Here is a 24974-nt window from a genome sequence, read left to right as displayed (position 1 = left end):
GTGATATATCAGCGTGTTTTTATATGTATTAAATGTTGTTGTTGTCGTCGTCATCGTCGACGACTTTGGAGGACCTGCTGTGTGTCGGCTGTTGCGAACGCATATTGATGAGGGATCCATTAATTTTCATGAAGTTTACATCATTCCTCATGAAGGTAATCCTTAACCCTTAACCCAACCTCTTCATGGTACTGCCCTCTCTTGCGGATGGAGCGTTGAAAGGCAAACAGTGTCTTAACTACACTGTCCATCAATATTATCAAAAACGCGTTTCAGTAACGTCTACTTGTTCGAGCATATTTGATAGTGTGGTTGCGAGTACTTTTCAAATAACTTTTCGTGCAAAAATACATGTCAATGATGTTTTTTTATTTTTAGAAAATTATTTTTGACATCAGCACATCAAAACAATCCAAAACATATAAACCATATTAAATTTTAGCAAAGAAAAAAAATTTTCAAATTTTTTAGGAACACAGTCGCAGCCGCGTTCCCAAACATTCCCGAAATTATATCTATCAATATTATTAAAAACATACGTAATGACTCGTAAAATTATATTCATCAATATTATCAAAAATATGTTTTAAAAACGTGTATTGATTCGTAAAATTATATCGATTAGTATTATTAAAAACTTGTTTATGAGTCAAAACATATAAAATATATAAAATTATGTTAAAAATTTAAAAACCAGTAAACTTGTAAGGAGACTTATATTTCAGCAAGCTCTCTCCAGGCATCATTATCAGCCGTAAATATAAGGAAGGCAAATTATATATATATATATATATATATATATATATATATATATATATATATATATATATATATATATATCATTTTATTTTAAACTGCAACTAAAATATTTTTTAAAATAACCTTAATGTATATCATTATTTTTCTTTAATACACGTTATCTTTAAGCTTTCAAATGCATAATAATTAGTAAGTAGTTTAATGATAAATAATTAGATTGATTACCATTTCTCATACTGATAAATGCTAACCAAGTCGAGTCAATTTTTACTTTTTACATAGAAAAGCAAGTACTGAAATGTTGTTGTTTATGTAATTAAATTACATAAAATGATTTGATTTTATGAAATTTTTGTGACGCGATGATATATCATTGTGTTATTTGTCTAAAAACCATGTTCAAAATATAAAAATAAAAATGGAGTGATAATCTAAAATTATTAAGCTTAATTAAGTATTCAGTCTAAATATATATAGGTCTAGCAAATTATTATATCTAGTATTTTTTTACTCAATCAAGTGTTGAACCTAAATATATATGAGTCTGACGAGTTATCAGATCAAGCATCATTATGAGCCCAAGCATAAATAGATCTGACGAGATACCATACCTCATATCTTTGAGTTTAGCCAAGCGTTGAGCCCAAACATGTATAGATCAGTTTGACGAGCTACCACACCCAACATTCTTAGACTCAATCAAGTGCTGAGCCCAATCATATATGAGTCTGGCGAACTATTATAACCTACATTCGTGAGCTCAGCTAAGCGCTAATCTCAAACATGTATGGTTCTTGCAAATTACCAGACCCAACATTCTTGGACCCGTCAATTGTTGAACGCAAGTACATGTAGCTCTAACAATCTTATCATGCTCCATATTGAATCATGAGAATATTTAGATGAGCCAGAGATTTTTTTTTTTCCATGTGATGAGTCATGGATATATTTTCTCTAATGAGTTAGAGATCTTTTACTCTATGATGAGTTAGAGATCTTTTTCTCCCTTTAACACATAAAAAATATTTTAATGATATCAGAAAAGGAGGACTTTGGGGTCCTCTTCTCAATAAAAAAAGAAAAAGAAAAAGAAAAGGTAAGAATCATGGGCTATAAAGATTTATTAGATCTTAAGAAGAAAATAATTAATTTTTTCAAGCTACCAGGATTTTTAGCATATATACTTTCAGATTTTATCTCTCTAATAGATTTTAGCCTTTTCTCTAAAAAAAGATATTTAAGTATCAGAAAGCCTCTAAATCTACAAAAAGAATCTTTCACATGTATTATCGACCAATCACTTTGCCTTACCAAGCACTAGATGCTAACTACTAGCCACCTTGACCAGAAAAAAGGAATCAAATATCATTAAAATCAAAAAATTAACCAATTATTCAATATATATATCTTATTACCAAGCTACTTAAATTTCTCAAGATGTAATTAATTAATGTTGTATATGAAAACTGTTAAAAAAATGATCAACTATTTTTCACTAACTGGTTTAATGATATATATATATATATATATATATATATATATATATATATATATATATATATCTAATAATTGGTAAAAGTAGAAAATCAAAACACTTTTGTGATGGACCATATCATAGTGGAAACTGATAAAAAAAAACTCAATTATTCTTCAACAACTGGTTTATTGACATCACTAATTACTGTCAACGACTATTATTCGACAACTGATTTACTGAAATCACTAATCACCGTCAAAAATAGAAAATCAAAACACTTTCGTAATGTGCCGTATCATAGTTATTGACACATCTGCCCCACAGCAAGTAACCACCACCCACCCTTATTCTTTTCTTTTTTTCTTTTTTTCTGGACCACCCAATCCAACAAACTAAAATATAGTACATCAAACTTAAGGGTGACAGAGGGTTCCAAGTTCATATCTCCATTTGCCTCATCAAACTGGACCTGCATTCAACATGATTTATTTCACTTTCTCTTGCTCTTTTTTCTCCATTAAAGGCAGACAGAGTACTGAGAAACAATTTCATGCACTAATAAAGAAAAATTAAAGAAGAGCAAGAACATATGCTTGACAAAAAAAGAGATACACTGGCAGATTGGCTTCATCAAGGCACTAAGGCTTTAATAAACATGAGAAGCTGGGCCATGCAAAAACTTATCAAAAAGTCATTTTGATTAATTAGGGCAATCAGAACATAACTCTTTTCTAATTATCGCCATAGTTTATTTCAATCCAAAGGCCAACCATCACGACCCATGAACCAGTTCTTGACCTTACACGTGGCTGGATAAAAGATCAAAGAGCTAAGAAAGTCCAAATAACTAGCACAGAGCTTTTGGGTTGTTTACTTCCCCTTGCCCATAAAATTTCCACTAGATCTGATCTTCAATTGGAAAAAGAGATATCAATTTAGGGTTTTCTTAGGAGAGAGAAATTATGTTTGAAGAGAGATTTGTTGTGTTTGTATTATATTATACATGAGGAATAATTAATTTATATTTTCATTTAAATTAAAAATTATATTCACCTAGAATGTAAATTATAAATAAAAACTGGAGTCAAAGTGAAAAAAATATGGATAATGAGAATAATTTTTTCATTAATTTATATATATATATATATATATATATATATATTTAATGGAGTTAAAATAACTAAAAAGTCAATTCAATCTCGAGTAAAATTAAAAAAGAGTCGAGCTATAAATTACGAATTTTTCGACTGAATTCATTAGACATTCCCGGTTTAACAACCTTGAGCATAACAATCTATAATAATATAATTATTTTTTTAGCTCCACAACAAAAACGTGGGATACAACGAAAAGTGACGTGGCGGAGCTAGGAGTGTGCACCGTACGCAAAACACAAAAAATAACAGGAGGTGAAATGTAGGAGATATTCGGAAAAACAGAAGTTGACACTAGGCAAGCCCAGGGCTCCGGATTCCTTCACGCATCTCTCACACTCTTCTCTGTTTCTTCACACTTTCCTCTCCTTCCTTCTGCTTACTAACTCCTCTCTGAATCAAAAAATATTCTTAGAGTTGTAACGGATTGATCGATTGACGGCGGCGACAGCGACAGCGACGGCGGCGGCAATATATGGAGTCGGATTCTGTTCTCTTTCTGATAATTTGTCGACGATGAAACTGATTTAACGACGTAGTAATGGTAGTATCATCGGTGTGAGAAGCAGTTGTTCTGGGAGAGAAGCAGTTGATCGTGTCAGTATTGGCCTTGGTGGCCGGGTAAGCCAGAAAACTCTACTTCAATTTTTTTTTTTAATCTTTATCAGTTAAATATTGTTAATTTCGTTGTGATTTTCGGTTATTAACACTTAAGGATAGTGTTTAATGTCCAAAAGTGATTGTTCTTAGCACTGATAATTATGGCATGGATAACTGAATTGGGGTTTGTTTTAGGCGGATGAGGTGGTTTTCGAAGCAATAGTAAAGGATTCTAATAGGTTAGCTTTCTTTTCTTATTTGATTTCGTGTGATTATTGGAGGTAATGAGTATAATGTGGAATTGCAGCCCTTTGCATAACATTAAAGTTGTGCTTAGGAAACTTGTCAGTACTCAAGCAAAACGTAGAGGAATGCGAGCAATAGAGGTTTGGGGATTAGTTTTGGAGTTTTGTTTATTTTGTATTTGAGGTTTTGAATATTGGTGTAACCTTGGTGTTGTTAAAGTGTTTTTAGGTATTGAAGAAGCTGGTTCGCCGTAAACTTATGTACCATTCTTATTCGATGCAAGTTTATGGTTATATTTCTTCACCTACTAGTGGCCGTGGTTCGTTTACTCTGGTACATGGGGTATGTTCTGTTTCTGTGTAAGATTTTTATATTGCGTATGCATTAAATGTTTCGTTGTGTGAAGCCATTTAGTTGTTTATGCTAGGCAGGTTAGTCTTTCTACAAGACCCCTGTTGGAGATTTTCTGTTTATTGGACGAGCCTTCATTTCTCTGCATGTTGCGTGTGGAAGCAGTTCTTCTCATATTTCAATTTTTCCATTTGTGAGGTTAGGGATTTGAAAGTTTATGTCTTCCTTTTTATTTATGGCAGTATCATGGTAGTTTTTCTTTGAGACATTGGCTTCAACAATCAGATTGGCTTCCTACCTTGGAAGCCACTCTGGCATTGGATGAGGAATCTGTCAGGAGGGTGGGAGATGACACGGTTGGAGGACCTGCTGTCTCTCGGCAGTTGCGAATAACACGCATATTGATGAGGGATCTCTTGATTGGAGTATGTATAGCTTAATTGTATTCATGTATTATCTGTGCACAAATAGTTGCCATTTGTTGTGTACAACTAAAGTGTAAGGTGTTTGTTTTGCTTACTTAAGGTGAACTACTTGCACAGTCATGGACTTGCACATACAGAATACAGAGTTGAGGCTGGAGAATGTGCATATAAGCCCAGTGGATAGGCATATTAAAGTAAATGCAAGCTTTCCCCCTTTTTATGATGTTTTTGAATTTTATATTCTCTGAATTTAGAATTAAATTCGATATTTATAGATTAAGGAAAGCAATTCTGTAAGGAGAAGGGTGTTCGAGGAAAACTCTTGTTGATTTGTGTTGTCTGATATGACAACACTTGATGCACAACAATTTCCATTGATCTAGTGAAGTCAAATTTTATTTCTGGTATTCTGCTTTGAAAGTTTGGTGGTTCTAGACTTATGGTTGAGGAAAGGTTTATTAGCACAAATATTGGGGAACGAAACAAGACATGAATAAATCAGCACCATTGAATTAGTGCACCTCCCACACATGGGTACAACTATCCACTGTTTTCTGCTCCATAACTTCTGCTATAAAGCACGACGTCATTGATTAAGCTGTGTAACATGTGGTTTCTTTCTTGCGTTGATGTCTTACTTTGTGAAACTTCTGAAATTCCAACTTTTCAGGTAGGGATACTAGGGAATGCTGCTGACTTTTACGATGATGGTCCAAATAGTAGCACACTGGACAACATGGACAGGCGGCAGATGATGATTGCATTTGACATGAGGTATGAATAGATAGATAGACCTAAAAGTGTATCCAGTTAGTGCTGCTAGCAAAGCTGCTGATGTACTGAATTCTGTTTCATCCATGTTGAAAAGATGTGTAGGATTTATGATGGCAAATATGGTGCTGCGGGAACTCATGGATCCATTAATTTTCTTGAAGTTCAAATCATTCCTCATGAAGGTACAACATGCTAGTCTCTTTTTCTTTTTTTCTTTTTTTCCTGTAAAGCTTTTGGATTAATCAATCCAGAACCTGGTGGAATTTTTGTTGACTTGCATTGCGTCTCTGGATAAGATCAAGTTTCTCTTCATTAATTTCTACCAGTTTCTTGAAGACTGGAATACATTGGCAGTCACTTTATTTGCTCAATAAGAAAAAAATCCTATATTATCATCATGCACTACTCATCATGTGTTGGTACTGATCCTAAGATGTTGTACTGGCATATTGAGTGTTAACTGTGTTACCAAATTTCTCTTTTATGGATGAGTGCAGGGGAATGATCCTTCATGCTTGCGTGAATTTTTATTGCAAATCCTCAGTAGGAATTCTCCTTCTGGAAATGTTGGACTCCAAGTAGTCCGAATGCAAATTACCATACTTTAAGCTACACCTTTCACAATATCTATAAAGATTGTTTTTTATAAGTAAAAGCCACATGAATTATTAGGATGTTTAAGTTCGTTTTGTAGATACTTGATCAGAACTGGGGTGCTGGTTGGAACCTTTTATCCTTGTTATTGGCAACCAAACCTTCAAAAAGAATAAGGTATTCATCAGTTCATCTCTTATTAGACAATAGTAAAGACAACACGAGGTTAACCATATTGAATGGAATCTGAATTAATTTGAGAGAGATGAAGCATCTATTATGACTATTTTGATATGCTTTGCAGTTGTTTGGATGCCCTTAGGCATCCATTTCTGTGTGGACCAAGATGGCGGGTGGCGCCATCCATGGATATCATCAGATGGGGTCTTGGCTCAACTGCAGTTCGAATTACGGAGGAATACATTTATAAGCAGCCCCAGGTTTGTCTACAGCTAGCATTTCTAAGTTCTCTAATGTCACTCAGATGGATTCATCGTTTGTTATTTCAAGCCTGTGCCTTGAGTGATTAGCTGGAAATTTTGACAGTTTCATGTTCTGAGCATGGAGTAGCGCAACCATGCATCCTGATCATTTATCAGAGGCTTTGGGAACCTAGAAAGTACCCTGTTTTTCTAGGGAAGCACAAGTATGAGATGGAACAATTAGTGTTACTAATTAATTTCCTGTTACTTGAAAGATATCTTAGTGTGCTTCTATTTCTATTTGAACTACTAAATGTCTGCATGTAAACTCATTATATATCTGGTGTTGGTTTATAGCTCGCAATGACATTACATTGACAATGTAAACTGACTGGTGAATTTTGATGTGATAGCGTAATAGGCTTTATTTTATCGAATTGATGGAGATGCTGAATGCTCATTCAAGGCCAAAGGTTAGCAATTATCTGCTTTGTTCGTAGCTTTTGTAGATTCATTAATTCTTTTGCTCTCTCCGAAGAGTCATATGGGTCTATGTCTAGTTGCCTCAAAGATATTATAACTTGTATCATCCATCACCTTTACTTTCAAAGGCTTCTTCTAATTTATGGTCACTTGTTCTTTGCCATTTACTCTCTCGTTTTGTTAAGTGAACACTTTATGTGAAATGGTCTAACTGCTAAATGCATTGATACAATAGAAAGAAAAAGAAGCTAGAAACTTATTTGGTTCTTTAGCTGTTGTACTTCTTCAGCAGCCAATATTCTTTGGATTCTTCCTTCTGGTAGAACATGAAACATTTTATTGATTGATTATGATTTTACAATCTATCTCCAACGAGCTCGGGATCGAGGCCTTGTTATTCTCAAAGGTTACTCAATATTGAAATTTCTGCTCTATTTCAATGTGCAGAACTGGTTGGAGTTGCTTCTAGGAAAATGGCGTCTATTAAACTATACTGGGAGACAAATAGGATTGACCCTTCGTCAGCCTTCTGCTCGCGTCCTGATTAGTGATGTTTATCTAACTATAAATAGAGCATCAAAATTAAATACTAGTATTTCCTTCACATCGGACATTGGCTTCACGGTCATGAATGGTGGAGCCTGGCCTCATGACAAAAGTGGTATAACTGGGAAATTGGAAGTAAACTCTTTATTCCGGTTGACATCTGGGAGACGGTTGTATCTTAAGGAGGAAAAGACATCAGAGAAGTTATCCTTTGGGCAACCAAACAATCAAGATTCTTTAGCCCAGAAATTGTCAGCTAAAAAATGGAGGAAACTTGTCCCGTATAAGGAGACATCAGAGAAGTTATCCTTTGGGCAACCAAACAATCAAGATTCTTTAGCCCAGAAATTGTCAGCTAAAAAATGGAGGAAACTTGTCCCGTATAAGGAGTTTCCCTGGAGCCTTCCAGTGGCCAAACTTGTTTCAGCTGACATTGAAGTGACAATGAGTCTCGGGGACAACCTTAATCAACATGATGTTACACCAAGCAGTATAGTTCAAGAAATTCGTGTGCAAGTTCCGCCTGAGATGTTTGATTTGTCTAGGCTCGTCTGCGGAACATGTGGATTCCAGACTGCTAGTCCTGCGCGGGGTCAATGGATCAGCTCTCTTATTTACAAGATCTATGTGTTAATGAAACCTGTAGATAGCCATTGCGCGCAAGTACTGTAGATAGAAATTGCTGTTGTGTTCTAGCTCGTGTAATTTGTACAGTCGATTAATTGATGAAGATCAACCTTTTCCAAATGCAGTGCGGCCTGATGTCTGAGTGGCTTGTCAAACGTTGCAATGTTATAAAGCTTTATTTGAAAAATGATTCTACCCTTAATTTGGCCAAACCTTAATAAGAAGACAGCCAGAGGCAGTCAAGATGATACCAAACAGACTACAAAACCATCAGCAGGGGAACAGCTTCTGCTTTGGTACGTTCATGCTCAATCGATTTTGCGGCCACGAAACCATGCTCTAGATTCCGATCGACCTAAAATGATGCTATGGCTATATATTACCAGTCGAACACAACACACACCTCTGAGATTTACTGCTCATGTCAATCCAATTATAACCAGAGCGTCAAAATTAAATGTCATGTGGTCCTTATTTTACTTGTGATAATGGCTTTTCTACGCGATACTTGAAATAATAGTAGTGATTGTTTTTTAAAATATTTTTTTTATTTTTTAAAAAATTATTTTTGATATTAACATATAAAAATAATATGAAAATATCAAAAAAATATTAATTTAAAAAACATAAAAAAAATTTATATTTTTAAAAAAATATTTTTAAAATATAAAAATAAATTCAGTGAATGATTATAGCTGTTAAACTCTACCTTGTTGACTGCTTCGGAAAATAGATTAGGGCTGGGTTTTTTTAATTGAATTTTATAAGATATTGTTACGGACAAATCATTTCAATGTGGTCGGAATTTTAGTGACCTGTTGGAACTAATTGGATCAATAATAATAATAATAATAATAATAATATTTTTAGTTGAAGTTTAAGCTGATTCGAATATTTCATATAAATAAAAATAATAAAAATAAACAATATATTTTAATGAAAAAATTGACTCAAGGGGTGACCCGTATATTAGATAGTCTCTGGAGTCTGGATTTTGTTTAACAATTAAGATCATTATAATTGTCGAGATTCGCCTCCTAAAAAATGTCATCCCACCGAGATGTCATAGAGATCCAATTTTGGATGAAAAACTAACAGCATCTCATCACCCATATATGAAGTATCAAATTATCGCAGTGATAATCATCAAACTATTTTTGTAAAAACTTTAATTTCATAAAAATATGCACGTGGTAGGGCCGAGGGTGTATTTGGTCTTTTTCTGTGTTTGTTTGACTTATAGCTATAATTGACTTTTTTTTGTAGGATCTATATAAAAAACATATATTTTTTTATTTTTGTGAAACGTAATTTATATTTTAAAAAATTATACTTTTACAAAAACAACCAATCATATCTTCAAACCAAACACATCGAAAGGCGCCCACCATTCTCACCATCACCTTGACCACATGGCGCCGCCATTGTAAGCCAAAAAGAAAAGAAATGAACGGTACGAGTGCCGTTTTTGGAGTTCTGTGACGAGGATTCCATGACTGAACCAACAAGCCTCCTCATTACTAATGCTCTATGATTATATCATTATTCTGCGTCGATAGGAAGTCGAGGATTCATGTAATTTATAAACCCTAGCTATTATCTCTCTATTTCAAGAGGTGTATTTTCAAGATCAAAACCACTTTGATATCATAATTTTAAACATGAAATAATACCTCTTAAAGAGGCAATCAGGCAACGGATTTAAGCCAACATCGTTACTTTCTTTCGTCAAGATGCCGAATATGCAAAATAATTCACATTTCACATGCAAGAGCGCAATCACATATACCACATTACTACTACTATACGTACCCTTGCATGAGAAGTGGCCTCGCGAGCTACCTATTGCGTTATTCAGAGATCAGCACTAATTCCATATTCTTGAAAGAAAGGTGCAGAAGGAAACATCTTGAGAGACCTTAGCAGATGGGATGGCTTTTGAAAGTTAAACATACTAATTGCAGAAGCAGCACAAATATATGAGAATTCAAGAAACTTGAAACTCACCCAACTTAGAAAGCTAACATGTCCCCCTAAGCGGGAAACATGGCTCCATTTCATTCACTACTGGGTATAGAACAAGCCAACCATTAATAACAACCTTGGTGTTTCCTGTCTGGTGCATGACATTCAAGTCACCGAGGTAACTTAGTAGAGTAGAATCACGACTGAGGAGAAGTAAAATGCAAAAGTACAGAAAGGGACTCGATTAAAAACCATGCAAGCCAGTGCCTGAAACCGGCACTATTATTTGCTAGCTTGACTTACAGAGCTATTAATTAGGGAAATGGACTAGATCCGTGCGTAGCCAAATGTAGCACCAAAGATCTTGATTGCCTTTTCAGCACGAACTTTGTAAGAGATTGCTGCAGTAGCTCGGTTCTTATGTTTAATAAACCTGACCTTGTCACCAACTTGTAGCTTCTTGCTCCTAACGAATGCAACCCAACCTCTTTGGAGGACTGGCTTCGGGTGTCCTCTCTTGCGGATGGAGCATTGAAAGGCCCAAGCTTCGCCTTTCTCGTCTGTAGCTTCAAAGGTGACGGCATGGCTGCCTAGTTTGAAAGGTGGAAGAGACCTGAGAAACCTGATAGGAACTGACAGCCTCTTCGTAGTATCAATCTTTTTGAGGATCTTGGAGACCTGTGCCATTTTCTAGGACAAGCAAAAGCAGAGCAACTGAAATGGGTTTCTTCTTGCTTGTGGGAGCTTTCCATGTGCTTATATTGATACCAGGACCTGGCTACGTAAAAAGCTAGCATGATTTTTCCGCGATGGTTCAAGTTTCGTGCGATCCCTCGTGCGGTAGATGGAAAGGACAAAAGAAAAGGCTAGTATGGCCACTGAAGAATGTTTTGTAAGGTAAGAAAGAAACATCCATGTCTAGTGCTCGCTACAAGCGAGAGGAGAAGGGGAAATGTGCGAATTTATTCTTCTTAATTTATCTCATGTCTAGTATGGCCACTGGAGAATTTATTTTTTTTTGTCTAATTATAGTTATAAAGAGAAAATTATTTGATTAGGTAAATAGTTTTTTTTCTTTATACTAGTGCCTATACATAATTATGTTTTAAATTTTAATTTTATAGAAGCTAGAATAATTTATTTTATATGAAAAAATTTATCTCACAATAATTTAAATTATATATATATATATATATATATATATATATATATATATATATTATAATTTTCATTTTAAAACTGCAACTAAAATATTTTTTTAAAACCGTAAGTATATCATTATTGTACTTTAATACACATTATCTTTAGCTTTCAAACGCATAACTAGTACATAGTTTAATGATAAAAAATTAGATTAATTGCCATTTCTCGTACTGATAGATGCTAATTAAATTACATAAAATGATTTGATTTTACAAAGTTTATGTGTGACGCGATGATATATCAATGTGTTATTTGCCTAAAAACCATGTTCAAAATAAAGAAATAAAGGTAGAGTGATAATCTAATATCATTAAGTTTGGCCATACTACTAGAAAATCGATAAATACAAACGAAAATACCGAGGAAATATTTCCGTCAATAATTTTTTAATGAATTTTACCGACAAATATATACCCTCGGTATATACCGAGGGAATTATAGTGAGAAAAAAATAATTAACCAAACCAAAAAAATCATTTTTTACCAATGAAATTACCGACGGAATAAATTCCCTCGGTAATTCCATTGGTAAAATGTTAACACTGTTCATTATGTTAATTACAGACGGAATCACCAACGGAAAATTCCGTCGGTATTTTCTAGAGAGCTTTGGAACTGTTCACTCCCCAATTACATTGTTAAGTATTGTTTTTTAAAGACAAAAGCACTGACGGATTAAAAAATCATCGGTGTTATTTGGTGGGTTTCTAAAAAATTTTGATTAAATTGAAAATTTAAATTAAATATTACAGACGGAATCACTGACGGATTGAAAACCCGTCGGTGATATTTGGCGGTTTCTGAAAATTTTTGATTAAATTGAAAATTTAAATTAAATATTACCTACGGAATATTTAAAAATATTAATATTTAATTATCCGTCTGTAAAACACCCCAATAAAAAATCTGGAATCCCCAATTTCACAACAAACAAGGCTCCTTTCTTCTTCTTCTTCTTCTTTTTCATATGCAAAAAAAATCAATATCCATTTCTTTCTCTTCTCTTCTCTTTTCTCCTTGACTCCTCTTCTCCTTCATGCTCAAGTATGTATTTTTCTCCTTCTTTTTTCTTCTTAGTTTTTTTTTAATTAATATACTTTATGATTTTTTTTTTCTCTTCTTAGCTTTGCTTGCAACTACATTAAGGTAAATTTTTTTTTCTTTTTTTTTTCGAGTTTTTGTTTTCACTATATTTTTTTTTATCTTGTTTTTAATTTTTTTTGTTATTAATAAATGTATGAATGTTGTTGTAGGATTTTGTTTTCATATGAGATCAATTTTTAGTTGATTTATTTATAGAATTTTTAAATTTTTAGCAATTGCAACTTTATTTTTTTCATATGAATTTTTTTAGTTGAATTTATTTTTTCTTGTTATTTATTTGTTGCAAATTTGTTTGAGTTGATTTTTTTTATTTTTTTTCCAAGTGTTTTGAGTATTATAGAGTGTTGATTTATATTAATTTAATTATTTTATAGTTTTGTAAAATAGATTTTTTTTTTTTAATATTTTTAAATAATTACCAACGAAATTACATACGAACTTACTGAGAGAAATACCGACGAAATGAAGCGGATAATTTTTTTTTGCACGCTTTTTCCATTGGTAAATTCATTGGTAAAATAATTTTTTTATTACCAACAGACGAACTACCATACCCAACATTCTTAGGCTCAGCCAAGCATTGAGCCCAGGCATACATAGGTCAATTTGGTGAGCTACCACACCCAAACATTCTTAGGCTTAGTCAAGTGTTGAGCCCAAGCATACATGAGTCTGGCAAACTACTAGACCTCGTTTCCTTGAGCTCAACTAAGCGCTAATCCCAAACATGTATGATTCTGGCAAACTATCAGACCCAACATCCTTGAACTTAGCCAATTGTTGAACCCAAGTACATGTGGCTCTGACAATCTTATCATGCTCCGTATTGAATCACGAGATTCTGATGAGCCAGAGATCTTTTTCCATGTGATGAGTCATGAATATTTTTCCTCTAATGAGTTAGAGATCTTTTACCCTCTGATGAATTAGAGATCTTTCCCCCTCTTTAACACATAAAAAATATTTTAATGCTATCAGAAAAGGAGGACTTTGAGGTCCTCCCCTCGATAAAAAGGTAAAAATCATGAGCTATAAAGATTTATTGGATCTTGAGAGAAAAGAATCAATCTTTTCAAGCTGATAGAATTTTTAGCATATATACTTTCAGATTCTATCTCTCTAATAGATTTTGGCATTTTCTCTAAAAAAAGATATTTAAGTATCAGAGAATCTCTAAATCTATAAAAAAATATTTTGCAGGTATCAGCAACCAATTATTTTTTCTTACCAGACATAAGATATCAGCTACTAGTCACCTTGGCCAGAAAGAAGGTATCGGATCATTAGAATCAAGAGATTAACTGATTATCCAATATATAAGCCTTACTCCTAAGCTACTTGAATTTTTTAGTATCTAATTAATTAACACTATCTGTGAAAACTAATAAAAAAACATCAATTATTATTATTTGACAATTGATTTATCGACATCCTTAATTATTGATAAAAGTAGAAAATCAAAACACTTTTGTGATGGGCCATATCATACTGGAAACTAATATTGTCGGCTATTCTTTCACAAATGGTATATGACATCACTAATCACTTTAAAAATAGAAAATTAAAAATCTTGAGGGGTGTAACTCAACTGGTCAGGTTTTGGGTTTGTTCTCTAGAGGTCACCAGTTCGAGTCCCATAAATCTCAAGGTCACTGAAGGCTTACATAATTATTAACTTCAAGGCTTATAAAATTAGTCGAGATATATGGAACTGACTCGAATTAAAAAAAAAATTCAAAACACTTTTGTAATGGGTGATACAACCTTTTTACAGTTATTGACACATTACCCCACAGAAAGTAACTATCCCATATTATTCTGAGCCCAAGCATAGATGGGTCTGGCGAGCTATCATACCCAACATTCTTGGGCTCAGCCAAGCATTGAGCCCAGGCATTCATAGATCAGTTTGATGAGCTACTACACCCAACATTCTTAGGCTCATTTAAGTGCTGAGTCCAAGCATACATGAGTCTGGCGAACTACTAGACCTCACATTCTTGAGCTCAACTAAGCGCTAATCCCAAACATGTATGGTTCTTGCAAATTACCAAACTCAGCATCATTGGACCTAGTCAATTGCTGAATCCAAGTACATGTGGCTCTGACAATCTTATCATGCTCCATATTGAATCACGAGATTCTGATGAGCCAAAGATCTTTTTCCATGTGATGAGTCATATATATTTTTTCTCTAATGAGTTAGAGATTTTTTACCCTATAATGAGTTAGAGATCTTTTTCTCCCTTTAACACATAAAAAATATTTTAATGCTATCAGAAAATGAGGACTTTGGGGTCTTCCTCTCGATAAAAAAAGGTAAGAATCATGGGCTATAAAGACCTATTAGATCTTGAGAAGAAAATAATCAATTTTTCAATCTGATAGGATTTTTAGCATACATACTTTCAAATTCTATCTCTCTAATATATTTTGGCATTTTCTCTAAAAAAGATATTTAAGTATCGGAGAGTCTCTTTAAGCACCGTTTGCACCGCGTTCCACAAAAATTTAATTTTTTTTTGCTAAAAAATAATTTTTTGTATGTTTTGGATCGTTTTGATGCGCTGATTTCAAAAATGATTTTTTAAAAATGAAAAAACATCATTTTGATGTATTTCATCACGAAAAACACTTTGAAAAGCAATCGCAACCACACTCCCAAGCAGACACTAAATCTACAAAAAAAAAAAAAGATTTTCACAAGTATTAGCAACCAACCACTTTATCTTACCAGACACTAAGTATTGATTACTAGCCAGCTTGACCGGAAAAAAGAATTAAATTAATAAGCTACTTAAATTTTTAAGATATCATTAATTAACTTAAGATCTCATTAATTAACGTTGAATGTGAAAACTGATAAAAAAAAACCATCTCCTATTTTTCAACAATTGGTTTAATGATATCCCTAATTATTGGTAAAAGTTGAAAATCAAAACACTTTTGTGATGTACCATATCATAGTGGAAACTGATAAAAGTGGTAAAAGTGGAAACTGGTTTACCGACATCACTAATTACTGTCAACGACTATTATTCGACAACTGATTTACTGACATCACTAATCACCGTCAAAATAGAAAATCAAAACACTTTTGTAATGTGCCACATCATAGTTATTGATTGACACATCTGCCCCACAGCAAGTAGTACTCCCACCCTTATTCTTTTCTTCTTCTTCTGTTTTTTTCTTCGCTGGGCCACCCAATCCACCAAACTAAAATATAGTACATCAAACTTAACATCACTCTTTCCTAATTATTGCCGGAGCTTATTTCAATCCAAAGGCAACCCATGAACCAGTTCTTAACCGTACACATGGCTGGATTTAAGATCAAAGAGGTAAGAAAATACAAATAACTAGCACAAAGCTTTTAGGTTGTTTACTTCCCCTTGCCCATAAAATTTCACCTAGATCTGATCTTCAATTGGAAAAGAGAAATCAATTTAGGGTTTTCTTAGGGGAGAGAAATTATGTTTAAAGAGAGATTTGTAGTGTTTGTATTATATTATATATGAGGAAAATTTTATATTTTCCTTTAAATTTAAAAATTATATTTACCTAGAAGGATGATGACAATATATATATATATATATATAAAATAGAGTTAACATAACTAACAAGTCAATTCAATCTAGAGTAAAATAAAAAAAGAGTCTATCTTTAAATTACGAATTTTTCAACTAAATTCATTAGACATTCCGATTTCCGGGTTTAACATCCTTGAGCATAACAACCTATAATAATATAATTACGAGATGGCACGTCCGCACGCTGTCGCGGGCTTATAAAACAAATGTACTTGATAGTGTTATAATTGTGAACCAGCGCTAGATAAGTAATAAAAACTAAAGGTATGATGATGTCAATATTTCATGATGGGAAAAAAAGTTGTGTTGGTGATAAAAAAAAACTTAGAGACTGAACAAAATGATTGTTTTCGTCATATTTTTTAGCTTTTCTGTTAATAAAAAGAAAAAAACTACAAAGCTAAATTCTCTACCAACTTAATATTAAAAAAAAAACCAACAAAGATAATCTTGGAAGGAAAAAAACCAATGAAGAAAAACGTTGTAGCAATTGATAATGTTTTGTGAGGAAAACTACAGTGCTTTCTCCAATAAAATTGACAAAGATAATTTTAGAAAAAAAATCATAAAAAAAACCATTTATAGAAATACTGTAGCAATTCACAGTGTTTTGTGAGAAAAGCTTCAACGCTTTCCCCATATGATTTAGCTTTATTGTAATTATAATTCTCAACCATCTCAATATTCAAAAAAAAAATTGACAAAGATAATTTTGGAAACAATCATAAAAAAATCATATGGGAAAACACTGCAACAATTCACAGTGTTTTAAAGAAAAAAAATTACAAAGCTAAATTTTTAATAAGCTCAAAATTAAAAAAATATAATCGACAAATACAATTTTAGAAAAAAATAACAAAAAAAACAGGGAAAAAAACCATGTTGGAAACATTGTAGCAATTCACAATGTTTTGTGATGAAAGCTACGGTGCTTCCCCAAATGATTTAGCCTTATTTGTAATGACTTGTAATTATAATTCTCAACCAGCTCAATATTAAAAAAATAAAATTGACAAAGATAATTTTAAAAAAATCATAAGAAAAAAAAACTATATTGAGAGACACTCTAGCAATCCATAGTGTTTTGTGAGGAAAGGTACAATGCTTTCTCCACATGATTAAGCTTTATTACAAAGTTAAATTCTAACCAGCTCAATATTAAAAAAATAAAATTGACAAAGATAATTTTAAGAAAAAATATTACAAAAAAACAAAACACAAAAGAAACTGGAAAAAAACCTTGTGCGAAAAACAATTATGGCAATTCACTGTAATTTACGAGGAAAGTTACAATGTTTTTCTCACATATTATAACTGTAATTTTTAACCAGCCCAATATTAAAAAATAAAATCAAAAAAGTTAATTTCGGAGAAAATCTTCAAAAAACAAACAAACAAAAAACCATTCAGAGAAACACTGTAAGCAATCAACAATGTTTTAAAGAAAAAAATTACAAAACTAAATTCTCAATCAGCTCAACATTAAGAAAATAAAATCAACAAATACAATTTTGAAAAATCAAAAAATAAAATAGAAAAACCATGTGGGAAAGCACCGTAGCAATTCACAGTATTTTAAAGGAAAAAAATTACAAAGCGAAATTTTTAACCAGCTCAACATTAAAAAAGTAAAATCGACAAAGATAATTTTGAAAAAAAAATAAAAAAAAAAAGGAAAAGTTGGCAAAAAAAAGGAAAGTAATTTTGGGAAAAAAATAAAAAAGGGGAAATTTGAAAAAAAAAAGATGAAAAAAAAAAGTTTAAAAAAAAAGAGGAATGCACTGTGAATTACTATTGTAATCCACAATGCATTGGGTGTGGGTGAACAGTGAATTCCCCACACTCTTTAGCTTATTACTTAATTGTAATTCATAACCAGCTTAATATATATAAAAAAAATCGACAAAGATAATTTTAGAAATAAAAAAAAAACTATGTGGGAAAAAACATTATAGCAATCTACAGTAATTTGTGAGGAAAGCTACAGTGCTTCCTCATATATTGTAACTGTAATTTTTAACCAACTCAATATTAAAAAATAAAATAAAAAAAAGATAATTTCGGAGGTAATAAAAAAAACCATGCGGAGAAACACTGTAGCAATCAACAATGTTTTAAAGAAAAAAATTACAAAACTAAATTCTTTATCAGCTCAATATTAAAAAAAAATCGACAAATATAATTTTGAAAAATAAAAAAAATAAAATAGAAAAACCACGTGGAAAAACACCGTAGCAATCCACAGTATTTTAAAGCAAAACAATTAAAAAGAAAATTTTTTAATAAGCTCAATATTAAAAAACTAAAATTGACAAAGATAATTTTAGAAAAAAAAAACAAACAAAAAAAAATAAAAAAAGTGCAAAAAAAAATAAAAAGTGCAAAAAAAAATAAAGTGACATAAAAAATGAAAAAGGAAAAAAAATTAGAAAGTGAAAAAAAAAGGAGGAATGCACTATGGATTACTGTTGTAATCCACAGTGCTTTTGGGTGTGGGGGAACAATGATTCCCCAACACCATTTAGATGTATGTACGAGATGACATGCATGCGCGCTGCCACGAGCTTATAAAACAAATGCACTTGATAGTGTTATAATTGTGAACCAACGCTAGATAAGTAATAGAAACTAAAGGTATGATTGAGCAAATATTTGATGACGGAAAAAAAAGTTGTGTTGGTGATCAAAAACTTAGAGACTGAACAAAATGATTTGTAGCAATTTACAGTATTTCGTGAGGAAAGATACAGCGCTTTCGCCACATGATTTAGCTTTTCTGTTAATAAAAAGCAAAAAAAATTACAAAGCTAAATTCTCTACCAACTTAATATTAAAAAAAAACCAACAAAGATAATTTTGGAAGGAAAAAAACTCATGAGGAAAAATGTTGTAGCAATTGACAATGTTTTGTGAGGAAAACTACAGTGTTTTCCCCAAAAAAATAAAATAAAAAACTATTTAGAGAAATATTGTAACAATCCACAGTGTTTTGTGAGAAAAACTACAACGATTTTCTCATATGATTTAGCTTTATTGTAATTGTTACTACCCAATTTTTTACCCATGTTTTGATAAATTTTCAGAAAAAATCCAAAAATAGCGAAAAAACAACAAAAATCCAAAAAATATGTTTTTTTAATATATTTGCATCATTTTTAGCATCGTCTCAAAAAAATTTAAATTTTCGAAGGTTTTTAGAACGCGTTATTTTAAAATCACCGATTTTCCTCATTCGAGTCGATGTTGATAAGAAAAATCCAAAAAAATAAGAAAGATCAAAATTTACAAAAAAAGAAGTTGAGGGACCAAGTTTGAGACCTAACAACATTTTTACCTATAAATACTGGTCTTCAACACACACAAAAGAGGGGCCAATTTTGCACATTTGAAAGATAATACAAAAAAAACTCTAACCCTAAAAACCTAAACCTACCTCTAACCAAACGGCAGCGCTCCCCACTTGAAAAAACAAAAAGAGCAACCGCTGCCCCCCACTAGTTCTCGATTTTGCTTCTTTCGTGGCCGCTCCCCCCGACCATATTCACCTTCCCTCTCCCAGCCTCTCCTCTCTCAACCAGCCCCCCACAGAGAACCAGCCGGCCACAAGACAACCCCTCACAGCCCCCACAGACCCAAATCCTCCACCCAACAGCCACAACAGCGCTGCCATCACTTGGAGATTCAGTATCTTACAGACCTCGACTATTCCCTCACTTTTGACCTCAATGACGGACCGGACACGACATCCCTCTCCTCGTGCAGCAACGCCTTCTTCCTCTAGCAGCAAACCCAACCGCCGCGACAACCAACAGGAGTGGAGATCATCAACGCCGCTGCCCCCCTCTACAATCGCCAGTCCTGCCACCCGAAGCAAAGGAGAAGAAGACGAAACCCATAACAAACTGACCCGCAAGAAGTAGGTCCGAAGAAGGAGAAATGAGAAATGCAGATCTGAAAAACAAAGAAAGAAAAAGCTAAAATCAACTGTTTGTGGCCTTTTTTTTGTGTTTCTTGTTGCAGGTAGAGGTAGCAGTCACTGTCGGTGAGGAAGAAGGGAGAAGCCGCTTTGGATCTCCCCTGCTGCCTGTTTTTTTTTGCGGCGGCACGTGAACCCACGCGCCGCCAGTGACGGTGGCGCGTGGAGGAGACGCACTGCTGCTGTTTTGGTGGTGCAGAAGGCTTTCCCTGTTATCCCAGATTGTTTTGGGGCTATTTTGTATTTTTTTTGTTTTGTTTAATGTACTGTTTGTTTTATTTTAAATTTTGATTGATTTGTAATTATGTAATGGGTGTGTGCTTAGACATAGTAAAAGTAAAGTATTTGAGTAGGTGTTTTGTTATTATTTTTATGTATGTGTAGCTATGATAAAATTAAAAAGAAATAAAAAAATTAAATGTTTTAGTTTGCATTGAATTTGGTTTATATTTCAAAAAACAAATATCAAAAAATATTTTTTTTTTGGTATTGAGGATTTTAATCTTATACGTAAAATGCATTCTTGATATTAAACAGAAAAATTTGTTTTGTTTTTATTGATGCTAGAGCAATATGGTTTTTTTATCCGATAAGATAAGGATCTCCTTACCGAGGAGAACTTTTCTTCTATTTTTAATTCATTAGCAAGACAACTTTCAAAAATTTTAAATTACATCAAATCGCGAAGCAGCTTACCTCAGGTAGGGTGCGCTAGGGGTGCTAATACCTTCCCTAACCACAACAAGTCCCTTACCCGTGAATATCTGACAAGACCAGTACACCCGGGTTTCCTAGTACTCCTCAATTAAATACTAGGTGGCGACTCCCAACGAATCAAATCAACGAAACGAATGAAAATCACCCGCCAAAGCCGCGCGGGTGATGTGCCACAGTAATTATAATTCTTAACCAATTCAATATTAAAAAAAAATCGACAAAGATAATTTTAAAAAAATAATAAAAAAATCATATGGGAAAACACTATAACAATTCAAAGTGTTTTAAAGAAGAAAAAATTACAAAGCTAAATTTTTAATTAGCTCAATATTAAAAAAAATCGACAGAGATAATTTTAGAAAAAAATAACAAAAAAACACCAAACGAAAGGGAAAAAAATCATGTTGGAAACACTATAGCAATTCACTGTGTTTTGTGATGAAAGCTACAATGCTTCCCCGCATGATTTAGTCTTATTTGTAATGACTTGTAATTGTAATTTTCAAACAACTCAATATTAAAAAAAATCAAATTGACAAAGATAATTTGAAAAAAATTATAAGAAAAAACAATCATGTGGAGAGACACTGTAGTAATCCACAATATTTTGTGAGGAAATCCACAATGCTTTCCCCACATGATTAAGCTTTATTACAAAGTTAAATTCTAACCAACTCAATATGAAAAAAAATCGACGAAGATAATTTTGAAAAAACATATTACAAAAAAAAAACACAAAAGAAAATGGAAAAAAAAACCATGTGAGGAAAAACTATATCAATCTATAGTGTTTTGTGAGGAAAAACTTGTATTTACTTGTAATTGCAATTCTTAACCAACTTAATATTTAAAAAATAAAATTGACAAAGATAATTTTAGGGAAAAACATAACGAAACAAAAAAAAACCATGTGGGAAAAAATAGTGTAGCAATCCACAGTAATTTGCGACGAAAGTTACAGTGCTTTCCTCACATATTGTAACTGTAATTTTTAACCAACTCAATATTAAAAAATAAAATAAAAAAAGATAATTTCGGAGAAAATCCAAAAAAAAACCGTGCGGAGAAACACTGTAGCAATCAACAATGTTTTTTTTAAAAAAAATTACAAAACTAAATTCTTAATCAGCTCAATATTAAAAAAAATTGACAAATATAATTTTGAAAAATAAAAAAATAAAATAGAAAGCAAAATTTAAAGGAATCAACAGTATTTTAAAGGAAAAAAATTACAAAGCAAAATTTTTAACCAGCTCAATATTTAAAAAGTAAAATCAACAAAAATAATTTTGGAAAAAAAAAGAAAAAATAAATGCAAAAATAAAAAAACAGAGGAAAGTTGAAAAAAAATGGAAAAGTTGGAAAACAAAATGAAAAAATGCAAAAAGAAAAAGAAAATGATGGATGCACTGTGGATTACTGTTGTAATCCATAGTTATTTTGGGTGTGGGGGAACAGTGATTCCCCCACACCATTTAGAGTATTGACGAGATGGCATGCCCGCGCGCTGCCGCGGCTTTATAAAACAAATGTACTTGATAGTGTTATAATTGTGAACCAGCGCTAGATAAGTAATAAAAATAAAGGTATGATGAAGCCAATATTTCATGATGGGAAAAAAAAGTTGTTTTGGTAATCAAAAACTTAGAGACTGAACAAAATGATTGTTTTCGCCGTATTTTTTAGCTTTTCTGTTAATAAAAAGAAAACAAATTACAAAGCTAAATTCTCTACCAACTTAATATTAAAAAAAAAAACAACAAAGATAATTTTGGAAGGAAAAAAAACCCATGAGGAAAAACGTTGTAGCAATTGACAATGTTTTGTGAGGAAAACTATAGTGTTTTCTCCAATAAATTCAACAAAGACTATTTTAGAAAAAAAATCATAAAAAAACCATTTAGAGAGATACTGTAGCAATTCACAGTGTTTTGTGAGAAAAGCTACAACGCTTTCCCGATATGATTTAGCTTTATTGTAATTATAATTTTTAACCAGCTCAATATTAAAAAAAATCGACAAAAATAATTTTGGAAAAAATAAAAAAATATCATGTTGGAAACACTGCAACAATTCACAGTGTTTTAAAGAAAAAAAATTACAAAGATAAATTCTCAATAAGCTCAATATTAAAAAAATAAAATCGACAAATACAATTTTAGAAAAAAAATAACAAAAAAACCATGTTGGAAACATTGTAGCAATTCACAATGTTTTGTGATGAAAGCTACAATGCTTCCCCACATGATTTAGCCTTATTTGTAATGACTTGTAATTATAATTCTCAACCAGCTCAATATTAAAAAAATAAAATGAACAAAGATAATTTTGAAAAAATCATAAGAAAAAAAAAACTATGTTGAGAGACACTCTAGCAATTCATAGTGTTTTGTGAGAAAAGGTACAATGCTTTCTCCACATGATTAAGCTTTATTACAAAGTTAAATTCTAACCAGCTCAATATTAAAAAAATAAAATTGACAAAGATAATTTTGGAAAAAAATATTACAAAAAAAGAAAACATAAAAGAAACTGGAAAAAAACCTTGTGCGAAAAAACACTATGGCAATTCACAGTAATTTGCGAGGAAAGTTACAGTGTTTTTCTCACATATTGTAACTGTAATTTTTAACCAGTCCAATATTAAAAAATAAAATCAAAAAACGTTAATTTCGGATAAAATCATCAAAAAACAAAACAAAAAAAAAACCATGCGGAGAAACACTGTAAGCAATCAACAATGTTTTAAAGAAAAAAATTACAAAACTAAATTATCAATCAGCTCAATATTGAAAAAAATAAAATCAACAAATATAATTATGAAAAATCAAAAAATAAAATAGAAATACCATGTGAAAAAGCACCGTAGCAATTCGCAGTATTTTAAAGGAAAAACATTACAAAGCAAAATTTTTAACCAGCTCAATATTAAAAAAGTAAAATCGACAAAGATAATTTTGAAAAAAATAAACAAAAAAAAAGAAAAAAGTTGGAAAAAAAAAAAAGAAAAGTCATTTTGGAAAAAAAGGGGGAAATTTGAAAAAAAAAAGAATGAAAAAAAAAGAGAGGAATGCACTGTGGATTACTATTGTAATCCACAATGCATTGGGCGTGGGTGAACAGTGAATTCCCTACACCCTTTAGCTTATTACTTAATTGTAATTCATAACCAGCTTAATATCAAAAAATAAAATTAACAAAGATAATTTAAAAAAAAACAAAAAAAAACTATGTGGGAAAAAACATTGTAGCAATCCACAGTAATTTGCGAGGAAAGCTACAGTGCTTCCCTTATATATTGTAACTGTAATTTTTAACCAGCTCAATATTAAAAAATAAAATTAAAAAAGATAATTTTGGAGAAAATCATAAAAAAACAAATAAAAAAAACCATGTGAAAAAAAACTGTAGCAATCAACAATGTTTTAAAGAAAAAAATTACAAAACTAAATTCTTAATCAGCTTAATATTAAAAAAGTAAAATCGACAAATATAATTTTAAAAATAAAAAAATAAAATAGAAAAACCATGTGGAAAAACACCGTAGCAATCCATAGTATTTTAAAGGAAAAAAATTACAAAGCAAAATTTTTAACCAGCTCAATATTAAAAAATTAAAATTGACAAAAATAATTTTGGGGAAAAAAAATAAAAAAAATAAAAAGTGTAAAAAAAAAGTAAAAAAAAAATGAAAAATGGATAAAAAAAATTATAAAAAATATAAATTATTGTTGTAATCTAAAATGATTTTGGTGTTGGGAAATAGTGGTTTGGACATTATTTAGAGTATTGTTCATAGTTTTGAAACCTGGCCCGGCCCGGTGGGTCGACCCGGGACCCGGCCGACCCGGGGCTGGAACCGGGCCGGGTTGACGAAAAAACAGGGGAAGGAAAAACCCGGTGTGACCCGGCTGACCCGGTCAAGACCCGGTGACAAACCCGTTGACTTTTGTTTTTT

General features: G+C 32.0%; 2 protein-coding genes and 1 pseudogene across 5 annotated transcripts in view; 2 read left to right on the top strand and 1 right to left on the bottom strand.

The window, feature by feature from the left end:
- The window catches only part of LOC18105500 (probable plastid-lipid-associated protein 14, chloroplastic), a 46088-nt gene extending 37510 nt beyond the window's left edge, over nucleotides 1-8578 (top strand). For 3 of the 4 annotated variants that reach the window (XM_052447318.1, XM_052447315.1, XM_052447319.1), the window contains one exon: nucleotides 8294-8578. In XM_052447318.1, the coding sequence (XP_052303278.1) occupies nucleotides 8294-8503 (210 nt within the window). In that variant the 3' untranslated portion in view covers nucleotides 8504-8578. The remainder of the gene's footprint in view (nucleotides 1-8293) is intronic. The other variant, XM_052447317.1, reaches the window with a different exon arrangement.
- Nucleotides 3667-8287, top strand: LOC18109609 (probable plastid-lipid-associated protein 14, chloroplastic; annotated as a pseudogene).
- Nucleotides 8579-10287: 1709 nt separating the features above from the next.
- Nucleotides 10288-24974, bottom strand: part of LOC127904336 (B3 domain-containing transcription factor NGA4-like) — a 20736-nt gene continuing 6049 nt past the window's right edge. The window contains exon 2 of the mRNA XM_052447321.1: nucleotides 10288-10861. Within this exon, the coding sequence (XP_052303281.1) occupies nucleotides 10751-10861 (111 nt within the window). The 3' untranslated portion in view covers nucleotides 10288-10750. The remainder of the gene's footprint in view (nucleotides 10862-24974) is intronic.

Source organism: Populus trichocarpa, chromosome 15 (genome assembly GCF_000002775.5).
Source record: "Populus trichocarpa isolate Nisqually-1 chromosome 15, P.trichocarpa_v4.1, whole genome shotgun sequence".
Taxonomy (NCBI): domain Eukaryota; kingdom Viridiplantae; phylum Streptophyta; class Magnoliopsida; order Malpighiales; family Salicaceae; genus Populus; species Populus trichocarpa.
The sequence above is the reverse complement of the archived record's forward strand: the minus strand, read 5'-3'. Positions and strand labels throughout refer to the sequence as shown.